Source organism: Leiobunum rupestre, chromosome 5, assembly GCF_980474605.1.
Source record: "Leiobunum rupestre chromosome 5, qqLeiRupe1.1.hap1, whole genome shotgun sequence".
NCBI lineage: Eukaryota > Metazoa > Arthropoda > Arachnida > Opiliones > Sclerosomatidae > Leiobunum > Leiobunum rupestre.
The window spans coordinates 18,188,689-18,212,946 of NC_143388.1; the positions used below are offsets into that span (position 1 = coordinate 18,188,689).

At 38.3% G+C, this 24,258-nt stretch overlaps 3 protein-coding genes across 4 annotated transcripts; all 3 read left to right on the forward strand.

Moving 5' to 3' along the window:
* Window positions 1-1,484: 1,484 nt before the first annotated feature.
* LOC149943698 (O-acyltransferase like protein-like) lies at window positions 1,485-4,278 on the forward strand. The gene is made up of 4 exons (XM_090175644.1): window positions 1,485-1,598; window positions 1,657-1,843; window positions 2,127-2,269; window positions 3,052-4,278. The coding sequence occupies exons 1-4, from the start codon at window positions 1,509-1,511 to the stop codon at window positions 3,268-3,270; spliced, it is 639 nt and encodes a 212-aa protein (XP_090031770.1). The 5' UTR covers window positions 1,485-1,508; the 3' UTR covers window positions 3,271-4,278.
* Window positions 4,279-6,200: 1,922 nt separating this feature from the next.
* LOC149943699 (monocarboxylate transporter 9-like) lies at window positions 6,201-10,368 on the forward strand. 2 transcript variants are annotated; one of them, XR_016480887.1, is made up of 5 exons: window positions 6,201-6,487; window positions 6,820-6,966; window positions 7,360-8,193; window positions 9,939-10,041; window positions 10,149-10,260. XR_016480887.1 is itself a non-coding variant. In XM_090175193.1 (4 exons), the coding sequence occupies exons 1-4, from the start codon at window positions 6,274-6,276 to the stop codon at window positions 10,280-10,282; spliced, it is 1,329 nt and encodes a 442-aa protein (XP_090031319.1). In that variant the 5' UTR covers window positions 6,201-6,273; the 3' UTR covers window positions 10,283-10,368. The 2 variants fall into 2 exon arrangements, 1 of the variants encoding a protein (XP_090031319.1); XM_090175193.1 differs by lacking the exon at window positions 9,939-10,041 and having other exon boundaries at window positions 10,149-10,368.
* A 7,839-nt stretch (window positions 10,369-18,207) lies between these two features.
* LOC149943700 (uncharacterized) lies at window positions 18,208-21,140 on the forward strand. Its single transcript, XM_090175183.1, has 4 exons — window positions 18,208-19,084; window positions 19,146-19,517; window positions 19,575-20,129; window positions 20,218-21,140. The coding sequence occupies exons 1-4, from the start codon at window positions 18,354-18,356 to the stop codon at window positions 20,933-20,935; spliced, it is 2,376 nt and encodes a 791-aa protein (XP_090031309.1). The 5' UTR covers window positions 18,208-18,353; the 3' UTR covers window positions 20,936-21,140.
* The last annotated feature ends 3,118 nt before the right edge of the window (window positions 21,141-24,258 follow it).

A 24,258-nucleotide genomic window follows, 5' to 3' on the forward strand; every position in this document is an offset into this window, starting at 1 on the left:
CCAGTCCTTAGCTTCGTTATAATTTAGGCGGTCAATGGCGAAAAAAATTAGCGTTGGGGAATAGGAAGTGTCATACTTATATTTATTTTGTTACTAACGCTATTACTGATAACTTTATTCTTTAACAGATCAGTGCTAGTTTCTTATCACTTAGTGAAGCATTTTGACTCTGGGAAGGGATTTCCACTATTGACTGTTATCGTCAAAAGAATGCTACGGTTGAGTATAAGCGGAAGCCACGTCATGTTGCTGATTTCTGACTAGAGTATTTGACTGTTAGGTTGCTGCCACCGTTACTTCTAGTGGCGTCCGTCATGGTCATCCTGCCCGCTGTTGGTTCGGGGCCGTTCTATAAAGAAATAATGGAAGACCAGGCGCAAATGTGCAGGGACAAATGGTGGCACAATGCCTTATTTATCAGTAATACGGACTATCTCACGCAGATGGTAAGCTTTAATTTTGGAAGGAAATGAATTTACGCTAAGGTGGGAATAAACTTTTCAGTGCCTGCCTCATACGTGGTACATTTCGACCGAATTTCAATGTTTCCTATATTCTATGATATACTTCCTCACTCTCTTCAAGTAGGCTTCGCTATTTCCTTATTGCGTGCAAATTTTTTATATATCCTAATTTCAGGTGCAAGAGGCTTGCGAATCCAATACTGGTATTCACGATCATTTTAAGCGTGACTTCTACTGGCTTTCAAACGTACTACTTTGAATATCCACCAACATATTTAGGACATAATTTGGTAGATATAAGGTAAAATAGCTTTTACTTTTTACAAATTCAAACTATTATATAAAGTTGCAACCTTAGAAGGGTAAAACATATTATTGCGCTTCTCCTGGAACCCTTTGGAGGGAATTTGGTTTGTTGTGAGAACTTGGAACTTAAGGTGATGTTTAGTGTTATCTCTTGAACGTTCAAAGAAAGACTTATTCGAAAAACATTATCATACATGTTAAACTTTTTTAAGGAATCCATGGGGAATAATTAAAATAAAATTCCTAATCGTTTTTCTTGTGATGTTTCTGAGGACAAGGGATAATTAACAAATTCCGAAACTCAACTGCGTTAAATTATTTGTTTTTAATAAATTTCAAATATTTAGTAAATATTTAGATCAACACTGAAAACCAAGGTTGTATAAACTAAGTTAATACGAACCATCAACTGGCTAGAATTCCAGGAATAGTTTAAAAATGAGAAAAGTTAGAGAAGTCCATCGTGTAAGGCACAAATAAGCTAAACCCTAGAAGAATTTAAATATTATTATGGTAGAAATATTGCGTGAGATTTTTCTAAGGTATACTAATAAAAATAAGTAGTTATGTTTTATACATTATTTGATTTAAACTTTAATATAGAAAGCAGTTAATTTGAAAATCCCGCCAATGGTTTACAGCTATGGGTCATTTTTATATACTTATATACCCTTCTAAGGCTGCAACTTACCACTTAACCTCTGCAGATTTATCAACACGTACAACAGAAACGTCTATATGCTTCCTCACGTCCACTTGGGAATCTACGCAATTGGACTGTATTTAGGAACTTTCTTATCGAGAAACCCCAAGTACAAACTTTCTATGGTAAGATCGAATTAGTGGTGGTATTGTACGAACAACAGAATGAATGACGTATTTTCAGTGGACTGCAATGATCGGCTGGCCCATCGCGTTTGCGGGTGGAATGGCTATCGTTTACTCGACATACCCTTGGAACAGGCGCCAAGAATATACGCAAGTGGATGCGGTTGTGTATTCGGCATTGCAACGGACGGCGTGGGGAGCGTGTCTAGCATGGGTGGTCTTGGCATGCTACACACAGAAAGGAGGTCCAAAATTATATTGGTTTTAAATTCAAATTATCTAACGTTTCTCAATTTGTATGACAATTTTGAGATATTTCCCTTGACACTTTAGGCAATATTTAATAATTAATTGAGTGAGAGCCTTTTTATAAATTTTTACAATTTCCATTACACTTTCCTGACTGTTTAGACCTTTTTTTTGAAAATTTTGGAATTTCCCAGTTTTCCCTCATCTGTATATAGCCACCCTGTTTTGTAGGACAGATCACTTAAGGGCTCCTCGTTAAAGAATCCGTTATCATTTCAGGAGTGATCAATACGGTACTTTCGTGGCCAGGGTTTCAGCCACTGAATCGTCTGACGTACCTGATATATCTGGTACACATGCCAGTTTATATGTTCGTTCAATCCGTTAAACTCGGGCCCAGCGATGCAACTCATTATAGTCTTGTAAGTTATCTATATCAAGAACTAAAAGAATTTCGTCGTAAATATTGGGAAAAGTGTACCACGTATAATATACCTCTTATCAGATAAGTTTCTAGCTAGGTCTAACAAATGGGGCCACGCGGGCTCCAAATAGTATTTCCACATGAGCAGACTTCTTCGAGGAGATAACAAATTCCATTTGAGAAAATACAAAACTATGCTTTTAAAAGCATTAAATTCTAAATTAAAAAAATCTGACCACTCTTTTTGTGTATTCATTAATAACGCATCCTGTTCGTCTTTTTTTCTGTGTGGGTTGATTTCTTCTTTGTTTAAGCTCTTCCCTCTTCCTTAAGCGTTGAGTCCTTTATTTTGGATCGAGTTCCTTTTTCTTTGACTATCGTCGAGTCCTTACTTCTTCTGCTAGCGTCGAGTAATTTTTTCTTCGACTATCGTCGAGTTCTTCCTTCTGCTGCTAGCATTGAGTTATTTTTTCTTCTGCTAGTATCAAGTTCTTTTTTCTTCAACTATTGTCGAGCTCTTCCTTCTTCTGCTAGCGTCGAGTTCTTTTTCCTTCGACTATCGTCGAGTTCTTCCTTCTTCTGCTAGCATCGATTTCTTTTTTCTTCTGCTAGCGTATAGTTTTTCTTTACCTGACTGTATTTCCCCAAACCTAACGAGGGCTTAACCTGACAGTATCCCTTACAGGCGTCTCTAAGAATTTATGAGCTCAGAGCTTGATTGTCCTTACTCATCCTGTATTACATATGTTTATACAATAATGAGGCCATATTTGATTTCAGATTTTCACTTTTTTCGGCGTGGTGTTGAGCAGTCACATCATATCGGTTTTCTTGAGAATCCTTTTCCAGTCTCCAATAATTCGACTAGAGGCGCTGTTCTTCGAGTGGTTGGCGAGTCGTGTCAGCAAAAACAACAAAATCAGCGAGGGCTCGACGGTAACAATGCACGTGGCTGATATCAAAACCAACGGTTCGACTACTGCCTCGAGCCCGGCTTAATTGAAATCGATCGACTTGACATAAATAAACCCATATTACGTCAATATTTCCGTACGCTAGTACGTCACCACTTCCGTGTTTTACGTCAACATATCCGTAATCGGCGTAACTGTTTCTGTGCGCTTGTAAGTCAATATTACCGTTCACTACTTCACCATTTCCACGCGCTAAGTCACTTTATCCGTAAGCCATGTCACCATTTTCGTGCGCTAGTCGCCACGTTAACATTTCCGCGCGCTACGTCATCTTTACAGCCACAGACAACTACTCCAATAAGCAGACCGCATTAAAACAGGATATCTTTTAATCTAAAACATCTGTGCGAGAGTCAAATAGTTCGTAGGCCTGTAGAGAATTAAATACAAGTGGTTTTTCCATTTTTGCGTGTTTACTTATTAAAAAGATTCTTTTCAGTTTTCAAAATGTGGCCAGGTATGTTGGGAAGTGAGGTGGTTCCGTAAATTCATTTGTAAATGAATAATAAGTCGGCTGTTGGTAAATACCATCTACATTTATAAAACTGAACTAGAAGCTACAAATATCTCTGCTTGATTCGAAATACTTGTCTGATTTTTTAGTTGCCAAAGTGAATCATTAATGATGGTTATGAGATTAAATAGAGCGAGCAGACGAAGAAAAAAATTTTCGCCGAAGCATATCACGAGTGTTACAGCCAGCCAAAAAACTGAATGTAGTGACTGATGCACAATCTACTTTCAATGCATTGAAGTATACTTTTTCTACGTTTCTATACAAAACATATCTAGAATCGGCTTCCAAAAGGTTGCAGCAGATGGCCCCGCAATGGAAGCGAGGAAAATTAATGGCCGTATTCTGGAAGAGAAAAGGATATTCCCCTAAATACGGTCCACCCGTTATACCTCCGTTAACTTAGCGCTAGCTAAAACTTAAAACTTAGCCTATAGCGCCATCTTATAAAGGCACTATTTATGTATTGACATGAAAGTATGTACATGTTATTTCATCTGATAGTCGGTCAAAACGACAAGAAGTACCTGTTTTTTGGAAACCTATTTTATTAAGTTAGGTTTTAGTAGCTTAATTTAGTTAAGGAAACTTTCTTTGTTTGTAATTTAAAATAACTAATAAACTTTTTTGTTGTAAAATAAGTAATTTTGTCAACTATTTACTAATTGTTGTCTTACTATCAAGACACTTCCCAGTTTGATTAAGCATATACCCTAGTTTAAAAATTTAATTCAATAACAAATATTGTAATATATACAGGGTATTTCCGATATTTTTATATTATTATTATTATTTATTATAGTAATTAATATATGATATTTCGACTGGGGGAGATTGCATACAATATTTCTTCGAGAGGGTGAGAATCGAATTATCTTGGTTATCTCATCACACCATTTTTATTAATAGGGAAAATAATGTAATCAACTAAGCAAATTATATAACCATAGATTAATTATAATACTTTCTGACCCTCTTAAAAACACTTGACTTTTATTTTTTCATGTATAGAAAATGTATTTTTGTCCTAAGATAATTTGTATCTACAAAGGAATTCAAAACGTTATCTAGGACGATGATGTCGGCCAATTCCCTTAAATTTTCAGTAGTGTTAAATATTTTGTCCGATTGTGTTTCTTAGCAACGTTTTCGGTCGTCTGAATTCGCTAAACGATCTTTCCACCATAGTAGAACTTACCGGTATCGTTAATAAGATTCTCAAAAGTTTCGTATCGTGGATTTATGAGATTATCTCTTCCGTAAATACAAAATGAAATCGGATATATAAGTAAACGTTATTGTGTAGGAAGAAATATCATCTAGGGGCAGGTCTCGATGTAGTCTTAATCAATTTCTATCAAAGTTTGATCCGTGGAAATCCTTTACCATCTCTTCAGAAACTGTTTTGTCGCCAATAACGAATTTTCAGTTAATCAATATTTTTATTAATTTTATTAAATTTTATCAAAATTAATCACTATTTCAAAATTTGGTCAAATTTGGTCAAATTTATCTCATTCTATCAATTTGATAAACACAATTGATTTTTATCACATTTAAGATTTTTTTTATCTATAAAATCCATTTTTATTAATTTTCTATCAAATCAGTTGCATTTTTACCCATTTTCATCAAATTGAAAAAATTTATTAAATTTTGATCAATTTTATTGATTTTCGTCACTTTTTGTGTTGTCAAAAACATTTTCGGTTGCCATGACAAAACTAATGAACGCTGAAACTTTTTCTTTTGGAAATTTTCATGATTCATTAAGGCCTACTTACCCCCGAGTTTGGACAAAATCGGTGTGTTACACCTCGGGTAGTCTCCTTGTAAGAGTTAAGTAATGTATAAGCATACATGATTTCTTTAAAGATGAAAGATAACGATATTGCTGGGTGGCACGGGTGTCGTTAGTATTTTGAGCCTGGGTAGGGAGAGGGTTGACTCAAAAATGAAAAAGGAGAGATAAATTAGATACACGTTGGAAAAAATTTCATCATCAGCATTCTAAATGGATTGGTACGGTGTCTCTACTTCTAAACAATGGGTTCAAGGCCTAACACTTTTGATATTAAGTATAATAATTATAATAATAACAAATAATAAAATTCAAAATTAATTTTTGTAGTAAATTGTTAAAATAATAATTTTCGTGGTATAATAAATTACAAAATTAAGACTTTTTGGTTCATCTGCAATTACACTATGAAAAGTTTCTGATAAAGGAACACGTAGTGGAATATTTCTGATTAGCATCTTATAAAATAGACAATTTTAAAAATCGCGGCTTACGATACCCCTATGTGCCGAAACTGCCTACTCACAAAAGCCGCAACTGATACGGTTCTTGAGTTCTTATTATATTTGGTAAATACATTTTAGATAAGATTAATAAAGTGAGTTCGACGGTTAACTTTAATTTTTTTTGCAGCTATGGTTTTGCCATATCTTTATTTGAGCTGCGAAATCATTTATGTAAATATTCGTAGGGCTCGTTGGTTCATTGCCACGATGTCAGCACTACGTCGTGTCTGGGAAGACCCAGGTCCAGACCGTGGATGGAGTTGGGTGGTATGCGCCAGTTTCTTTGTATACAGTTTCGCTTCCTACGGTATAATGCGCTCCTCGAGCATTTTTTACAACCACATGCTATTAACACTGGATTGCAGCCCTAGTGAATGTGCCTGGCCGCTAGCCACGCTATCATCTTTAACCTCCTTATGCGGTAACATTATTTTTATACTTTGACTTTATCCGTTATTCTTATTTACACCCTTTTTTCGTTGGAAAATAGTCTTCTGTTAATCTACCCTTGACTTGGGTATTAGCCTAGCTGATTATTTTTGATTATTTTTTGGTGGTAAAAAGTTGGAATGTTGGGGTAAAATAACAAAGGCTTCAGGCCTATTTTATTGGCTATAATTTTAAAAGTTTCAAATTTCATACGAGAAATTTTAACTTTTACGAAAAGTGCTCTAGAAATGAAAACGTCACGAGTCATATAATCGAATATTTTGTTGTCATTTGTATAAATTAGACGGTGTTGGTATTTCACAGGCATTCTTTCTGGTCATTTGCGAATTTGTTTGACGTCACGATGGCTGGTGTTTATTTCTTTGCTGATGTCGTCTTTATCATGCATTGCTTTGTACTTGGGGCCACTCGAAATCCAATGGATCACGATATGCTACGGAATTGTGAACGGTAAGCATTATAGTACATGATTGGCTTCTGACTTCAGTTGTTCATTTTGTTTCGTCAGTACTAGGGCTAAATGTTTTTCACCATTCACTCTATAATTGGACTGAAAACTCTTCCTTATTTTATTTGAAATTGTACTTGTAGACAAATATTTTCCGTTACAAACAAAATTAATTTTTTAAATAATTTGGAATACATTAAACAGAGATTTTTTGCTTACAAAAACCCTAGCTACTGACAACATTGTGAGTATAATAATCGATTGGCATTTTTTAAATTAATACATGTAATGTATTCATCGTCGATATTTTTCTAAAGCTATGAAGTTACACCAATTTCAAAACATTATAATGAATTAGTCAATTCATTTTTAAACAATACACAATTACTTTGTAGGTTTTGCGATGGGAGTGTCACAACCGGCCTTTTATCAGACGGTCGCCAGCTATTTCAAAAGACATCGCACAATTGCTCTGGTGATCTCATTATCCGGCTCAGGTTGCGGAGGTTTCTTTTTGCCTTTCTTAATCAAGTACTTCCTCGATAGTTTCGGACTACGTGGCGCTTTTCTCTTGTGTAGTTGCTTCTACATGCAAGCATTAATATTTAGCTTATTTCTAAGACCGAGAAACGAGTCTCAATTTAATCCTAAATATTTTGAGAATTTCCATTTTGAAGAAACTGAAGTTAAGAAAACCAACGAAACTATTGAAGACCATCGAGGCAAAGGGCAATATATTGCTAAATCATTGAAACGGTTATTTCCAACTCATCTGACTAAAATATTAATCAGTCCGGTTTATTGGCTTTTGTTAGTATCGACAGTGTGTGTGATGATTTCACAAGTGGTCAATCAATCTATTTTCGTGGCTCAAGTGACCAGTCGTGGCTATGATGAGGGACCGTTGATGTTATCGGTGGGAAATCTTTTGGACATTGTGGGTCGTGTGGTACTCGTGATTATTTCAAAGCATAAAGTATTGAGCGAAGAAACCGGATATTCCGTTAGTAATTGTGTGTACGGCGTAAGCTTGATTTTATTTGGATTTTGTCAGTCTCGGTATCTGTTCTTCGTACTGGCCAGCCTTATTGGCTTTTTCTTCAGTCCGTTCTACCCTTTAAAAACCGCTCTTATGGTGAAATTCTTCGGCGTCGAAAGTACGGCTTTTTCAGTTGGTGTATCAGTGTTTTTCAGTGGAGCAGTCTCACTTTTAATACCACAAATTATTGGTAAGCTAAACCGATTAATATAGTTGGTCACCGTGCGTCAACTAAAACCAATGGTGCACTTATTTAAACCAAGGGTGCATTTATTCGAACCAAGGGTGCACTTATTTAAACCGAGGGTACACTTTTTTCAACCAAGGGTGCACTTTTTAAACCAAGGGTGCACTTTTAAATCAAGGGTGCATTTTTAAACCAAGGGTGCACTTTTTTAAACCAAGTGTGCCCTTTTTTCAAACTAAGGGTGCATTTTTTAAACCAAGGGTGCACTTATTTAAACCAAGGGTGCACTTATTCGAACCAAGGGTGCACTTATTTAAACCGAGGGTACACTTTTTTCAACCAAGGGTGCACTTTTTAAATCAAGGGTGCATTTTTTAAACCAAGGGTACACTTATCAAACGAAGGGTGTACTTCTTTCAAACCAAGGGTGCATTTTTGAAACCCAGGGTGCAGTTTTTTAAACCATGGTGTGCACCACTTTTTTAAACCATGGTGTGCCCTTTTTAAACCAAGGGTGCATTTTTTAAACCCAGAGTCCACTTTTTTCAAACCAAGGGTGCCCTTTTTTCAAACCAAGGGTGCCCTTTTTTCAAACCATGGGTGCACTTATTTAAACGGAGGGTGCACTTATTTAAACCAAGGGTGCACTTTTTCAAACCAAGGGTGCACTTTTTTCAAACCATGAGTGCATTTATTTAAACCAAGGGTGCACTTATTTAAACCGAAAGGGTACACCTTTTTCAAACCAAAGGTACACTTTTTTCAAACCAAGTGTACACTTTTGTTCAAACTGAGTGCACTTTTTTTTCCAACCAAGGGTGCATATTTTTTTCAAACTAAGAGTGCCCTTTTTTCAAACCAAGAGTGCAATTGTTTTCAAACCAAGGGTGCAATTTTTCAAACCAAGAGTGCACTTTTTTCAAACCAAGGGTGCACGTTTTTCTCAAACCATTGGTTTTTTTCAAACCAAGGGTGCGATTTTTCAAACCAAGAGTGCACTTTTTTCAAACCAAGGGTGCACGTTTTTCTCAAACCATTGGTTTTTTTTTCAAACAAAGGGTGCAAATTTTTTACAAACCAAGGGTTCACTCTTTTTCAAACAAGGGTGCACTTGTTTTCAAACAAAGGTGCATTTGTTTTCACTCCCAGGGTGCATTTGTTTTCAATCCCAGAGTGCACTTGTTTTCACTCCCAGGATGCACTTGTTTTCAATCCCAGAGTGCACTTGTTTTCAATCCCAGAGTGCACTTATTTAAACCAAGGGTGCACTTATTTAAACCAAGGGTGCACTTATATAAACCAAGGGTGCACTTATATAAACCAAGGGTGCACTTTTGTTGAAACCAAGAGTGCACTTTTTTTCAAACAACTTGACAACGGTGCGTCAAGTTGACATAAGTTTTCTGGTATTACGAAAGGTATACAAAAAATATCAGAATAATAAAACGGCCAAATCCTTTCAATTTGGCAAATCAATCATACCAGCTCATTATATCTACCACTAAGCCTTGGATATTTTTAACGATTTCAAGTCCGTGGAATTTGGTTAAGTTTGATTAACCAATTTATATGTCCTATTTTTAATATAAATTCTGTTTATTTAACCTTGAACCGCTTATGAGCCGCAACTATTATTTCTTTTAAATAATAATTTGCAACATGAAATTTTGAAGGGGGCTTTCATCTTGAATTCTCAATATTAACTACCACAAGAGCAATTACTATGCAACCAATCGTTCTTAATTGAGGTTCGAAAAATTGTCAAATAAACGAAATGCGAGATTTCTAATTACCTTGACATTCCGCGTACTCTTATCATCTATTGAGAAGAAAAGGGCAAATAAAATTACTGTGAGATTGATATTGTGAAAGGCGGGGGTCTCCAGAGAGGGGGTGTAATATAATATTATGTCATGTTATTAAAGCTGGGCTTAACGTTTATTTATATTTTTTTGCAGAATTTGTTATTGGAGGGAGTAAAGTCTTTTCCAATATGTACTATGCAGCCGGTGGTTTGGTAATATTGGGCTGCTGCCCATGGATATTGTTTTTAGCTTTGACTCCTAAACGAAATCATGAAATAGCGGGGTAAATTTTATTTGGGTCGAATAGAAAAGAACTTAGGAGAAGCATCTGTTTCCTATCATATACAGTTTCATTTATTTGAGAAATATCAAGTGCGAACTCGAAGTGCAGAAACAAAATTATTCTCCATCAACTTAAGCTAAATAAATGTACACGTACAATGTCTGTTTTAGCAAATAAAACAAAACTAGTTATTCGTCAAGTTACTAAAATTCATTTTTTTTTAATATTTTGTCCAAATATTTCCTCACACCACTTTTTTGAACTCACATTTATAAAGTCTAATTCAGGTGTATTTTATTGTTGGTTGTTTGACATGGGTGTAGAAGGTTATACACTCTTTTTAGAAACGTTTACTGGGCGCCACCATATCGTACAGACAACTAACGAGCAAGCCCTCTACGGCAGAAATTTCATCCCCACAAAACCGGTTCCTTAATCACTCTCCCCGTAGACTGTAAGGTAATGGCGGTCGATTGGGAAGGCGCGTTTAAGAGTCTATATCTTCAAGCTACTTATAGTCGTATTTTGTTGCTTGCTTTATTCATAGATATATTTTTATATTAAATAATATAAGGAAGTTTTAAAATTAACAAAACACATAAGAATCAATTGTTCAATGGAAATTATAAAGTAGCATAACAATAATTTAAACAATACAAAACAGCACTGATTTCTTATAGGAAGGTTAAGACAGCTCTCGAAAACGTGAAGGCGGAACTTGAAGTAGTAGCGACGTACATTTGTGCGTACAGCCTGCACCTCCTACAAGTTTCCTCCTACACATTTTCGGACCGTTTTCTGGTGCTGGCTTAAATTGTCACCACCCTCCTACGCTTTGTAACCCGACCACCTGAATTAAAGGCTTCAAAAGTCGCTTGAGGACTTAGGCCTAAGGTTGTGCCTTGGGTATTAGCCTAGCTGATTATTATTATTATTATTATTAATTATACATGGTTAATTAAACAAAATGTTTTTGTTTTGTTAATTGACGTTCGTTTTATTAGCCCTATATCTATAATGTTTAAATATTTGTTGGTGGTTTTAATTAGGGTTTCAATAGTGAAATTTTCAATTACCAGAATGTTATCAAGTTTAATAACCACGATTGAAATAGATTTTAAAGCCGAGGGAAAAGAACTGAGACTTGAAGAACACCAACAAGTAATACGCTTTGTTTGAAATAGGATTGGGTTAATTTTTTAACCAACAACTTCTCAGCTAATCCAAATACCTAATCTTTAAAATTGTTTGAGTAATCTAAGTCTAGGAAACCCCAAACTTAGTATTTCAAAGAATCAATAAACTGTTTTTAATTGATGTTCAGAGAGTAGATTTTGTTTATGACAGAACGTTGAAATTCTTAAAAGTTAACATTAATCAAATACTTTGATTCGTTTAGTAAACGATAATATATGAAGAAAAGCGAGGGAGTTATTATCCTGTGAACCATACCCTTTCTGGGCTTAGGCTGAAAATCATCAAGTCCTGAAGAACTAGACTCTAGTGGTTAACCAATAACGGGCACGTCGAATGAGACTGACCTGACTATTATATTTAGGAAACTTGTCAGTTATATTTCTAAACGTTAAGAATATTGTTTGAGATTTTATCAATAGGCGCTGCAATATATTACCATATTCTTTGAATTGTCCCGCCTACGTGGCGAAAAGAGAACCGCTGAATGAAATATTTTGGGTTGGTCGCTTACCAGATTGGCCTGGCTAGCCACAGTGGCTAACTTAATACCGACTCAAGCCAAACCGAGTCAACTAGGTTGATTCGTCGAACACTCACAACTTTATCTTATTTCTGCTTTTTAATTTTGTAAAACGCAAAAATGGCGCGATAGCGAGTTAGGTCTAAATTTCTAAAATATTTTTTTCGCATCGACACAAAAATCTCCGTTAAATTTAACACATGTTTTTACGTCGACGCGGTTTTGAAAACATCAGCCCAAACAAGGATTATATATAAAGTAGATTGCACGTGCAGGCTCTCTTTATTAATGCTTGCTGGAGAATAGCTGAATGGGTTTTATTGAAGCGTTTATTCCTTTATGAAAATATAATTTAAGCGAGAGAAATTTCCTCGTAGCCAACTGAAATTATGAAATGTGATTCCTGAAGTCCCAATAAACAGTTTCCTTGGGGGAAATTCGTTGGACGCGCAAAGGGAAAATTCATCTGGCGAAGGTTTCCTTTCTTCATTTTACGTCACAGACAATTTAATTTAAGACATTGATCGCGTAATTTAAAAGCTTCTCACTCAAGATCGTAAACCAAAACCATGTTTCATTTTAAAATCGTTGCTACTGAAGAATAGGAATGAAAATTTACATTATTTATTTCCAAAGAAAAGATATGGTCGTTTTTAAAAGGTCGAGGTTGAATTGTGACGTCACAGATCATAATTTTACGCCGGAACCTAAATTATCAACTAGCAATTTAATGCTAGTTTTTATATACAATCTCTAGGGATTAGAATGTATTACTTTCACGTATAATGTAGCCGATGCCGATGCCGTCACCACCGAATTTTCCATCGATAGAAAAATTAATAGAGGATTTGGGAGTTTGAGGGCCCAGATGGTAATTTGTCCTTTTTAGTGCATTATGGCAGGGTTGGAAAAAAGTCAGACCGGTGGTTTTAATTGGTTATATCTGGTTTTTATTTCGGTTAAAGCTGGCTAAAATGTAAACAGCCTCTTTTACTTATATCACTCACTTTCTAAGTAGGAAATTGTCTGCTGTTATTGTTTTAAATTTGAAACTAAACAAAGTAAGCAAAATAACTATATTAAATGACTAAATTCTTCTGATTTCCCCTAGAGCGACGAGCGAGTCACCGAAGCGAGGCAGCGAACTTTTGAACTTAAAAACTACCCCTGCCCCACTCAATTAGAGGAAAATTTGAACCCACCCTAATTTGTTTAAATATTAAACAAAAGCTAAACTAAATAGAAGCTATTATTTTAGTAAAATATTGTAATTTGTTTTATTTTTTAAAAAAGCCAAAACAAATATGGATTTTTTTCAAGTGGCTTTAACCGTATTTAGCCAGGTGGTTATAACCGGTATGGCTGGTTCCATGCTAGAGATAAGTGGGTGCGTCTACCGATAAGGGGCACCTGCGGGCGGGGGAAACGGGCCCCTATAGGGGCCCCCATTTTGCGTACATTTTCGGCAGGTCAAAAGGTTAGGTCAAAAGGTTAGCTGTTTTACGAGGTTGATTTACGATGTTAGGTCAATAGGTTATCTGCCCCTATGGACACGATGCAAACAGCCGTTAAATAAGAGTGAAACAGGCCCCTGTAGGGGCCCCATTTTGCGTACATTTTCGGCGGGGTCCAAAGGTTAGGTCAAAAGGTTAGATGATTTACGATGTTATAACCCATAAAACCCAGGTGCTAACCCATTATAGGTCAATAGGTTATCTCCCCCTATGGTGGTGACACGATGTTATGCAAACAGCCGGCCCGTCATAGTTAATAGCTGGAGGCACCCCATTTTAGGTCAAAAGGTTAGCTGATTTACGATGTTATAACCCATAAAACCCAGGTGTTAACCCATTTTAGGTCAATAGGTTATCTGCCCCTATGGCGGTGAAACGATGTTATGCAAACAGCCTACCCGTCATAGTTAATGTCGGGCACAATTCGAGTTGGTTTTCGCCGACAAACACTTTCGGGCCCCTAAGGGTAGCGTAAAATAGCGGGCGGTCATCGGTAAAAGTGTTTTGGAAAAAAAGAGCAGAGTGTATACAAATTATAAGGTTTTATTTAGATATTCAAAGTTACAGTACATTAAGCGGATGAAAACGTTTAAAGATAAAACAATTTATTTTTAATATATTTATGGTGTGTAGATACCATATTAAACAAATTGTAAAAGTTAAATACACAAAACATATTTTGGTTGGCCACTGTTTCTTTAAAATCGTCAATAATTTTAAATGCTGTTACGTAATTGGACGCGTAGCGGACAACGGTATCATACCTTTCATGTTCATCCGATAGAAATAAATTGTTGGGTGCACATGGTTCTTTATACAATATTTCGTAAATTTTACGATAATTATCGGTTATAACGTAACCCATTAATTCAAAGAGTTTTTGGTTCACTTTAAGGAGTTGAATGTGCGAATTAATGAAATATTTGAGTCGGTCCAATTCTCGAGTTTCCGGCGCTTTGATTACGACCGACGCTTCGGATATCGTGCTTTGCAAGGTTAATTCTTTTTGGTCAGACATGGCGGCGGTCACTAGCGCGTCTGATAACGGGAACGGTGATCGAAAGGGCAGCCTTTGTGGATCATTTATTTGTTCCCAGTGGCCGTATAAATCATCCCAGGCGCGCGAAGACATTTCAAAGGCCTGGTGTGTGATTTTATTGCATAGAGCTACAGATATATCGAGCTCAGACGTAAAACCCGTAGTAACGAAAAGCTCGGATGAAAGTGAATACCGAGGGTTAACTTTCCGCTGAGTCGGATCAAATTTAGACATTTTAGTGGGCCCAGGAACGTTATCTACACAGCTTCGTTTAGACATGATGCTCGAGAAACGGTTTGTAGTGTACTGCCGATGGATGACGGGGGGTGAATGTCTTATATATAGCGATAATAATTTGGTGACGTAATCAGGATGATGTAATGGGTTGACTCAATGACTCACGCGATTAGTCAAATTTTGCGGTGTTATGTGTATAGCGACGGCCATATTGGTAAACCAAAGAGATAGAAATTCTACAAGTCCCATTAAAAGTAAAATCAACGCGATTAGTAATGCGTTTTTAGGATTGTTCGCGATAAGCCGACTAACGGGAGAGGCGGGGATAGAACCTTCCATACCGGAAGTTATCGTTAAACTAAATTTATCAATAAACCAAAAAAGGGATTTAAACGTTATATATTTTATAAAAAACCAAATGACATACAAAGTATTAAAATAAACAAATGACTAAAATAAACAAATGACTAAAATATACAAAAAGAAATATTGACAAATAACTAATATATAGAAAGGAATTATTTACAAATGAAAAATACAAACGAGAAATGAAAAAAATATATACAATAATTAAGAGGATCTATTCCACATAGTTTATGGGGCTACATAAAATTCTACGCGCAACAACATTCATTTATAACCATTTTTCGACAAAACGTTTGTCCCCAAAAAATATCTAACAGTTTGAAACGTCTTTTTTTAAAAAGTTTTTGAGCATATAACTCTTTCACCATGACCATCCTTCGACGCTTAAAAACAGCTGTGAAATCAATCGCTTTTTATAAACATTTCGGTGCGCAAAAAAAAAAGCTTTAACAATACCCGATTTGACGCGTCAAGTTAAATTCAGGAGTCGCGCGTGGGTCAAACTTAATTTGCATCGTAAAAAAGGTTAGGGTTGACACAAAAAAAGAGCCCCTAAACAATTTTCCCTTCAAAGAAAAAGACCGTAGGGGCCTACATTGTTCAATTAAGACTCGAGCGGCGTGGCCCCCAAAGGATTCCACCCTAAGGGTTTGGTGTCTAATAAAATAGCGGCTCGTAAAAAAATTGGGGCCGCTCGGAGAACAAGAAGGACACAGTCAAAAAGTTTTTTTTCGTATATTCACCCAGCTTTGTCAAAATAGTCAAAAGAGTTTTCGGGCGGCTCTTTTGAAAAACAACTATTGTCAGCGATAAAAGGATGAACAGCCACCAAATTTATGGGTCTATCATTAAAGTAGCCCTTGATCCATCCTTAAATTTATGGGCTTAAAAAACATTGGGGCTCATCTTTTAGAAAACAATCGAGTTTTATATAATAGAGTTTCGAATTAACGACGTGATATTATTTTTATACAGCCTCAAAAGATACGTATAAATAGAGCCCTATCGGCCAAAGAAACTTCACTAATCAGCGGAATTCTCTAGTTGGAAGTCGTTTTCTTAGCACCTAGAAAAAAAGGATAGCGAAAGCTTATGTTGGTTTCTAGACGATTTGGAGGTAAATAGACCCTGGTCCGTACCGCAACTACTGCAATTTTATTACGGAATATGTTTATTTTTAAATTTAGAGCCGGGGTTTGCACCAAATAAGTTACCCGCAATCTTTAGCCGTCTGAGTTTTAAATTAATTTTGACGGTTATTGAAATTTTTGAAACTGTTCAAGCTATCACCCACGTTCCAGAAGCGTGCCAAACGGTAGCCGAACTCCGATTATTTAATCAAGCATTACCGCCTCGGTTAGGCGAAATTATTGAAGCTAGATATAATAAGCGGGAAAAAGAATTACTCGAACTCGAGTGGGATGCCATGTTGGGTGCCGAATATGACGAACCTGTGTTGGACTACCTGAAGAGTAAGTTTTTTTTCTCTCGTACCGCGTATCAAAAATATCTAAGAAATTAAAATATATATTTATTTTTTATAGACGCCCCTGAAATTGTCCCGGTCGATGATGCTGAACCCCGTGAATCCGCCGAAATGGTGGACGACTATTTCAACGACCTACTTAACCAAAGCGGTTACGGGGAGGAGGAGGGAAATTTCCCCATTGTAGGGTATATTGAATTTGAGGACCCGAATTGCGTAATTTTGGGTCAGAATGAAAAACAGTTCCCGAACTTCAATATGACGGGAATTGAATTGGAAGCTGAAATATCTAATAATATAGCGGAAGGGCTTGCCAGGGTCACTGAACGGGTATTACGCGATGTAAGTCCCGCTGACATGGTACAACTAGTAATCCGTAGTTCGGCGCTGGGTGCGGCGCATCCCGATATAACCATTTCATTTAGGAGACGTGACCAAATTGATATCGAGGCCCTTCTCGATGAGATTTCAGAATCTATATATTCAGATGAGGAAGAAGCGTTTTTCCTGGCACCCGTTAATTTAACTTTTTCCATTGTCCGTCTCCCCCAAGGCGGTGGCCGTACAAAACGGAAACGACTAGAGACCTTTGCCATGTTTTCTAGAAATAGACAATCAATTGTCCGTATTGCGAACAGCGACTCAATCTGTCTCGCTAGAGCTCTTTGCGTCGGTGTGGCACTGTGTAAATATCAGAACGAGCCCGAAAACAAAAGACTAAAAACGGTCTATGAAACTTTGTCGCATTCCAAAGAAAACAATGTGGCTCAGCGAGCCGAGGCGCTCCTCCTATGCTCCAAATCGGGTGTCCGACCTAATAAAGAATGCGCGTCGCCCGAGTCGATTAGAAAATTTAGAACGTATCTCAAAGAATACGATATTTTAATCTATCAAATTAAAAACAGCTGGCCGACCTTGGTGTACGATTCTAGAGTGCGGGGAGGTATGGACAGAAAACGTATTGTACTTTTAAACGAGGGGGCGCATTTCAATCTAGTTAAAAAGCTGGCTCCCTTATTCGGGAAAGCAAAGTTTTGTTCAAAGTGTCTCGAGGGGTACAGACAAGATAGCACCCACGCGTGTTCAGACTATTGTTTCGCGTGCTGCAGGGCCATAAAATGTACCGGAGATATAATAAAATGTCCCGACTGTTTACGTAAGTTTACGGGTGTCGATTGCTACGCTCATCATAAAATAAAATTAACCGGCGATAAATTATCATTATGTCAAAATTTATTTCATTGCACGGAATGTTCGATTCTAATCGATTTGACTAAACGCGACGGCCAGCTGCATTCTTGTACCGAACAGTATTGTACCGTTTGTCGTAAGTTTTCCCCCTCTGGACATCAATGTTACATCCAAGTAATAAAAGACCCGCGACACCCCCCACCACGTTTCGATTCCAACGGTCAGCCCACGCAAATGTGGATATTTTACGATTTTGAAACGGTCCAAACCAAACGGCACCCCGATAAGAAAAACTGTTATATTCATCAACCCATTTTATGTGTGTCGGAAACTTATTGTGTCGCGTGTGTTGATACCCCCGACGTAGCATGCAGATTTTGCGGCGTTCGCCAACGACAATTTCTGGGTTCAGATTCCGCGCGAAACTTTTTCGAATATTTAAGAACACTGGCTCGGATAAGAAGAGTGACCGCGCTGGGACATAATGCGAGTAATTATGATACGCAACTCCTATTACAAGTTATAATGGAGAGTGCCGACTCGTTTGAGCCCGATCCGATAATAAATGGAACTCGCATCTTGCAACTGAAACTACACAATTTAACTCTATCGGATTCGTATAATTATATACCCATTCCTCTGTCGAAATTCGCGGATACGTTCGAGCTGGGTCGCGAATATACGAAAGATTTTTTCCCTCATTTTCTATTCAACGTAGTTGATAATAATTTTGACATTTACAAACCCGAACAAACAAACTACGTCTCGGAGAACTCGCTGCCCCCCTTGGAAGCTTACGGGGCCCAATATTTCACGGCGAAAGACCGCGAAAGTTTTAACAAATGGTACGCTCTCGAATCCGAAAAGAGTTCGGGATTTAATTACCTCGAAACGTTAAAACTCTATTGTTCTAGAGATACCCACATATTAGCTAAGGGTTGTTTAAAGTTTATGAAACTATTTCAAGACTTGTGCGAAGTTAATCCGTTTAGCGTGGGCGTGACTATCGCGTCAGTGTGTAGTTACGTGCTAAGGAAAAAATTTTTGGAGCCAGAAACGATTGGCATAATACCGGCTAATTTGTATCGGTTATCCGAGCCTCAATCCACCGAGGCTTTAGAATGGCTGGCTTGGGAAGCGCATGTCCGGAATGTTACCATCGTATCAACGCTGAATGGTCGAGAACCGCGTGCTGGAAAAATTAAAATTGATGGTCTAATCGGTGAGAAAAACGCTCTACAATATCAGGGCTGTTGGTAAGTATTATTTTAAAAAGTTCGAAGAGACAAAATATAAACAGGTTTTTTTTCATTAAAGGTATCACGGTTGTAGGACTTGCTTCGGGGACTCTGTAAATAGGAACCAGCCATTATACGCTAACGCGAGCGATACCCTTAATACACGATTTTCCAACACGATGCGGACAACCAATAAACTTAAAGAAATGGGTTATACCGTCATTCAACAATGGGGGTGCGATTGGATTTTGGAAAAACAACAAAATCCAGCCATAAATGAATTTTTAAAAAATTCTAATTTTTCGGAAACTTTAACTGAACGTTTAGACCCGCGAGCCGCTTTTTTCGGGGGCAGAGTATCAGCCTTACGAACGTACTGTAACGTTGAAGGGACCGACGATAAAATATTCTACGTGGACATTTGCAGCCTGTACCCTTTTATAAACAAACGGTATTATATCGAAAAATATATATATATAAATATTTAAGTGTGTTTTCCTTTTTATAGTGGCAAAGTCCCCGTTGGTCATCCGACAATTCTGCTCGGTAGCGATATTCCAGCCATTGACGATTTTGAGGGATTATTGTTATGTAACGTGCTCCCGCCAACCAATTTATTCCATCCTATTCTTCCGTATCGGACCGTTAACAAAAAGTTAACGTTTACCCTATGCCGGACGTGTGCCGATTTACGGTATCAGGGTGACTGCGAGCATTCTGACGACGAAAGAATGCTTAAAGGCGTTTGGGTAATCGACGAATTAAGATGGGCGGTAAATCGCGGATACAAAATTACAAAAAAAATTGAGGCCTGGTCATACACGGTGACGCAATACGATCCTGCAACGGACAGTGGAGGGATTTTTCGAGATTACGTTGACTGTTTCCTAAAAACCAAGGTGGAGGCGAGCGGCTGGCCGTCAGATTGTCAGACCCCCGAAGCCCAGGCTGAATACATTGCGGCTTTCGAACGTCATGAAGGGGTCAAATTGGACCCTACCAAAGTCTCCAAAAACGAAGGTCTTCGAGCCATCTCGAAATTAATGCTGAATTCCATGTGGGGGTCTGTATGGATTTTATTACCCCCCCCCCCATTGGGGTTATAAATCATATTAGGTAGCGTGATAGATATTAAAACTTTTTTTTTCCAGAAAACTCGGTCAGCGATCCATTGTGACCAAAACTGAAATCGTTCGCGAACCCAAAGTGTTCTTTGAACTGCTATCAAATCCGGAAATCAACGTAAAATCGGTTTTGACAGTCAACGATACGACTCTTCTAGTGAAATCAGCCCCCATCAAGGAAGCGGAAATCCCTCTAAAACATACAAATTGCGTGATTGCCGCTTATACAACCTGTCAAGCGAGATTAGTTTTATTAAAATATCTTGAAATAGTCGGAGAGAACGCGTTATATTTGGACACTGACGCCCTCCAGTACGTCTCGAAACAACCCCTTATAACTACGGGCCATTATTTGGGCGATATGGTCAGCGAGTTATCCGGTTATGGAAAGAATTCGTTTATTTACGAAGCCGCGTATGGCGGGCCAAAAAATTACTCGTTTTGGGTGAAAAATCCGGATACGGGCGAAAAATTTAACGTTACGAAAGTGAAAGGATTTCGAATTAATGTCGGTAATCAGCATATCATTAACGGCGAAAATTTAAAAACTATGCTAGGAGTGACTGACGAAGAAACTGAAATACCGGCGGCGTTTGCCGTGCCTCTGCCCAAACAAATCCGTCGACTTCCGGATCATACGCTCGTTAGCGTCGACTTGGAAAAAGCGTATCGGCCCGTAATGGATAAAGTTCGGGTTTTATCGAATTACCGAACAGTTCCATTCGGATATAAAATACGCGCTTAAAAAAAAACCTTCGCTCTTATGCGGGCGAGCCGCGGGTCGAGAGGCGCCGGTCTCCGCGAGTCGCCGTCTCCGCGTACGAGAGAGAGAGAGAGAGGCGCGCGCGCGTTCTCTCTCTCGATCCGCTATCCGCGCGCGTCGGGGTCACGAGGGGGGTGTGTCTCTAGCGCGCCGGCCGCTTTCCACGTGGCAAGGGGGTGTGTCACGGGAAAACGTGTTTTGTTATTGTCAAAAATAAAAAATATTATATATAAAAACAAAATGTCCATTTTATTTCATTCTGGTTTCAGCTACGCGGTGATAATGTACCCTTTTTATCACAGTTGTAACATCATACTTTGCGGGCCTAGCCAAAGTGGTAAGACATATTTCGTAGAAAAACTGATTAAACATTTAAAACAAATGTTTGAACCTCAAATTGAAGAAATCCACTGGTTTTACGGCGAGGATCAGCCAGGATACGATAAACTTAAAAAATATAACGTTATATTTCATAAGGGTTTACCCGATCCTGACTTATTTGACGGCTCGAAACGGATACTGGCCGTTTTAGACGATTTAATGGGGGCGGGTCAAAAAGGAGAAGTTGCCCAATTGTTCACCAAAGTCTCGCATCATCGTAATGTTAGCTTTATCTACATAAGTCAAAATTTATTTCATCAGGGTCGCGGGTGTCGCGAAATTTCCCTCAATGCGCACTACATACTTTTAACGAAAAATGTACGGGACAAAACACAGATTAATTGCTTGGCGCGCCAAATGGCCCCCGATAATTCCAACTTTGTTATCGAAGCGATTTCTGACGCGACTAAGGAACCAAACTCTTACGTATTGATCGACCTTCAGAAAGATTGCCCCGATTCACATCGGATCAGAACTAATATTTTCCCCGGCGAGCAAGTCTCGGTATACATTCCGAAATAATACTTTTCCGAGGGGTGGTTAGTTACCACACACCCCCCCAGCGAGTCGAATTCATTCGATGTACAATGTCTCGACGAGTCAGGTCGCAAAAACATCTGCTCGAATCGATCGGCAAATTAAAGGGCGTTAAGAGACGTAATATTTTAATTAACGCCAATAAAGAGTTGATCGAAGCAATATCTGATTGCGTGTATAATACTCTTATCGGGAATATACGTCTAACCACGCGGCAAAAACTACGATTAAAAATACACCGTAAAACGTTACGCAAAATTGCCCAGAAAAAATTGGGCTGGCAAACTAAAAAACGAATATTATTAAATCAAAAAGGTGCCGGATTTTTCTCGTTTCTTCTGCCTATTGTGTCGTCGCTCGTGGGAGCCCTAACAGGTTGAACATAAAAAATGTTAAGGTACTCGAAAAATATGACTTTAGCGCCGATTACGCCACCCCATCAACAACTCAAACCGGATATTGACACGGAAATGGCTGATATTTTAAAAAGCGAAGCGCTCGATGACAGGACCAAGTGGAAGATATACGAAGAGATGCTATTAAAAAAGCACGCTCGAAATAAACCGATTGAAAATAACGATACGCCCAGTTTCGATACATTAGTCAATCTGTTCCCGCTAGGATACAGAGCGAGCGCCCGAGCTATATTTAATCATTTGATTTCGGACAGCGGTCGACTGCGGTGGGACAGCCAGGGGCAGATTTTATTAGACGGTGAAATACAAACGGATTCTGATATTGTTGATTTAGTATATTATCTAATAAGTCCCCACGCGCCGAGACCCCAGAGTTGGTCAAAATTTAATAACCTGGTGGGTAAACTACGGAAAATCACCCCTCAAGCCTTCCCCACCACCACCCCATTACCGTCTACTTCGTTCGTAACAGCTTCCGCCCCCCCGGGCCCCCATCTTTCGCTCGCCTCCTCCAAACGAAAGAAAACTTTGCCGTCAGCGGTCGGGCCTAATTCTTTCGCGACACCTCGACAGTCACCGAAACTTTGGTCGCCTACTATTAAGAACCGTTTACGTAAAAAAAAAACGCCGAGTGCCAAAATTTTGAAATGGGAGAGTTACCGATAAACGTAACGACTAGACTCGAAAAAATATATTTCGATTCTCGTAATCCAGCTAGCTACGGGGGTGTTGAAAAATTATACGATTCTGTCAAAGAGCTCGGAATATCTCGGGAGAATGTTGAAACGTTTTTGCAAACTCACGACGCCTATACGTTACATAGACCAGTTATTCGAAAATTCCAAAGACGAAGGATTCGTGTAGGAAACAGACTAGACCTCTATCAGACTGATTTGGCAGATATGCGCTCTTTAGCGAGCGACAATTCCGGATACACATTTATTCTTACTTGTATAGATTGCTTTTCGAGAGTGGCATTTGCCGTCCCCCTAAAACGTAAGACCGGCGCTGAGGTTGCCCGCGCCCTGAAAATAATTTTTAAAGAGCGGGGCAAGCCCCGCGCTATACAGTTCGACCGTGGGTTGGAGTACGTTAATTCGACTGTTTTAAAACTCCTAAAAGAGGAGGGCATTAGACATTACCATTCCGAAAATAGCGATGTTAAAGCCGCGATGGTAGAGCGTTTTAATAGGACCCTGAAACAGCGCATGTATCGTTTTTTTACTCATAAAAACACGCGACGCTATCTCGACGAGCTGCCCAATTTAATTCATTCGTATAACGCCAGTTATCATACGACAATTAAAATGGCTCCCTTCGATGTAAACGACAAAAATATTCTTCAAGTTTATAGAAATATTTACAAACCAGGGCAGTCTCAGCCAGCCGCCCTCAAGCCCCGAAAATGCCGTATCAAAGTCGGCGATTACGTAAGGATTACCCGAACTGCCAGACCGTTTTTAAAAGGATACAGCGATCAAAATTGGAGCGCCGAAATATTTAAAGTTATTTTCAAGAATACTAAAAGACCTCTTCAATTTAAGCTCGTTGATTTGGCTGACGAACCCATCACGGGATATTTTTATTTCAAAGAAATTCAACGAGTTATAAAACCGGAAGAATATACAATTGACAAAGTATTAAAGAAGCGACGCTCAAAGGGTAAAGTCGAATATTTCGTTTCTTGGTTAGGGTATCCGGCTACATTCAATTCTTGGGTTTCTGCTAAAGATGTCCGAAGCCTTTTACCTAACGATACCCAGTAATTCAAATCTCGAGATATTTCCGAATAATACGGTAGCCTGTTTCACGATAAAATTACCCGAACCTATCGAATTAAAGGGGGGGTGGGAAGTTGCGTTGGTGGAAATATTGTATCCCTTTTCGTTTTACAACGTGTTGCCCTATGACAATTACGTCTATTTCCGCGTTAATCCCGCCCAACATGGGGGACAGTCTGACCCTAAAATG

Bases quoted from the DNA above. Each gene is read 5' to 3' on its own strand.
- LOC149943698 (XM_090175644.1), top strand. From the start codon at position 1,509: ATGCTTCCTCACGTCCACTTGGGAATCTACGCAATTGGACTGTATTTA. The intron at 1,599-1,656 runs GTAAGATCGAAT...ACGTATTTTCAG, and splicing joins CCAAGTACAAACTTTCTATG to TGGACTGCAATGATCGGCTG. The intron at 2,270-3,051 runs GTAAGTTATCTA...ATTTGATTTCAG, and splicing joins ATGCAACTCATTATAGTCTT to ATTTTCACTTTTTTCGGCGT.
- LOC149943699 (XM_090175193.1), top strand. From the start codon at position 6,274: ATGTCAGCACTACGTCGTGTCTGGGAAGACCCAGGTCCAGACCGTGGA. The intron at 6,488-6,819 runs GTAACATTATTT...GGTATTTCACAG, and splicing joins ATCTTTAACCTCCTTATGCG to GCATTCTTTCTGGTCATTTG. The intron at 8,194-10,148 runs GTAAGCTAAACC...ATTTTTTTGCAG, and splicing joins TTTAATACCACAAATTATTG to AATTTGTTATTGGAGGGAGT.
- LOC149943700 (XM_090175183.1), top strand. From the start codon at position 18,354: ATGGAGAGTGCCGACTCGTTTGAGCCCGATCCGATAATAAATGGAACT. The intron at 19,085-19,145 runs GTAAGTATTATT...TTTTCATTAAAG, and splicing joins CTACAATATCAGGGCTGTTG to GTATCACGGTTGTAGGACTT. The intron at 19,518-19,574 runs GTATTATATCGA...TCCTTTTTATAG, and splicing joins TACCCTTTTATAAACAAACG to TGGCAAAGTCCCCGTTGGTC.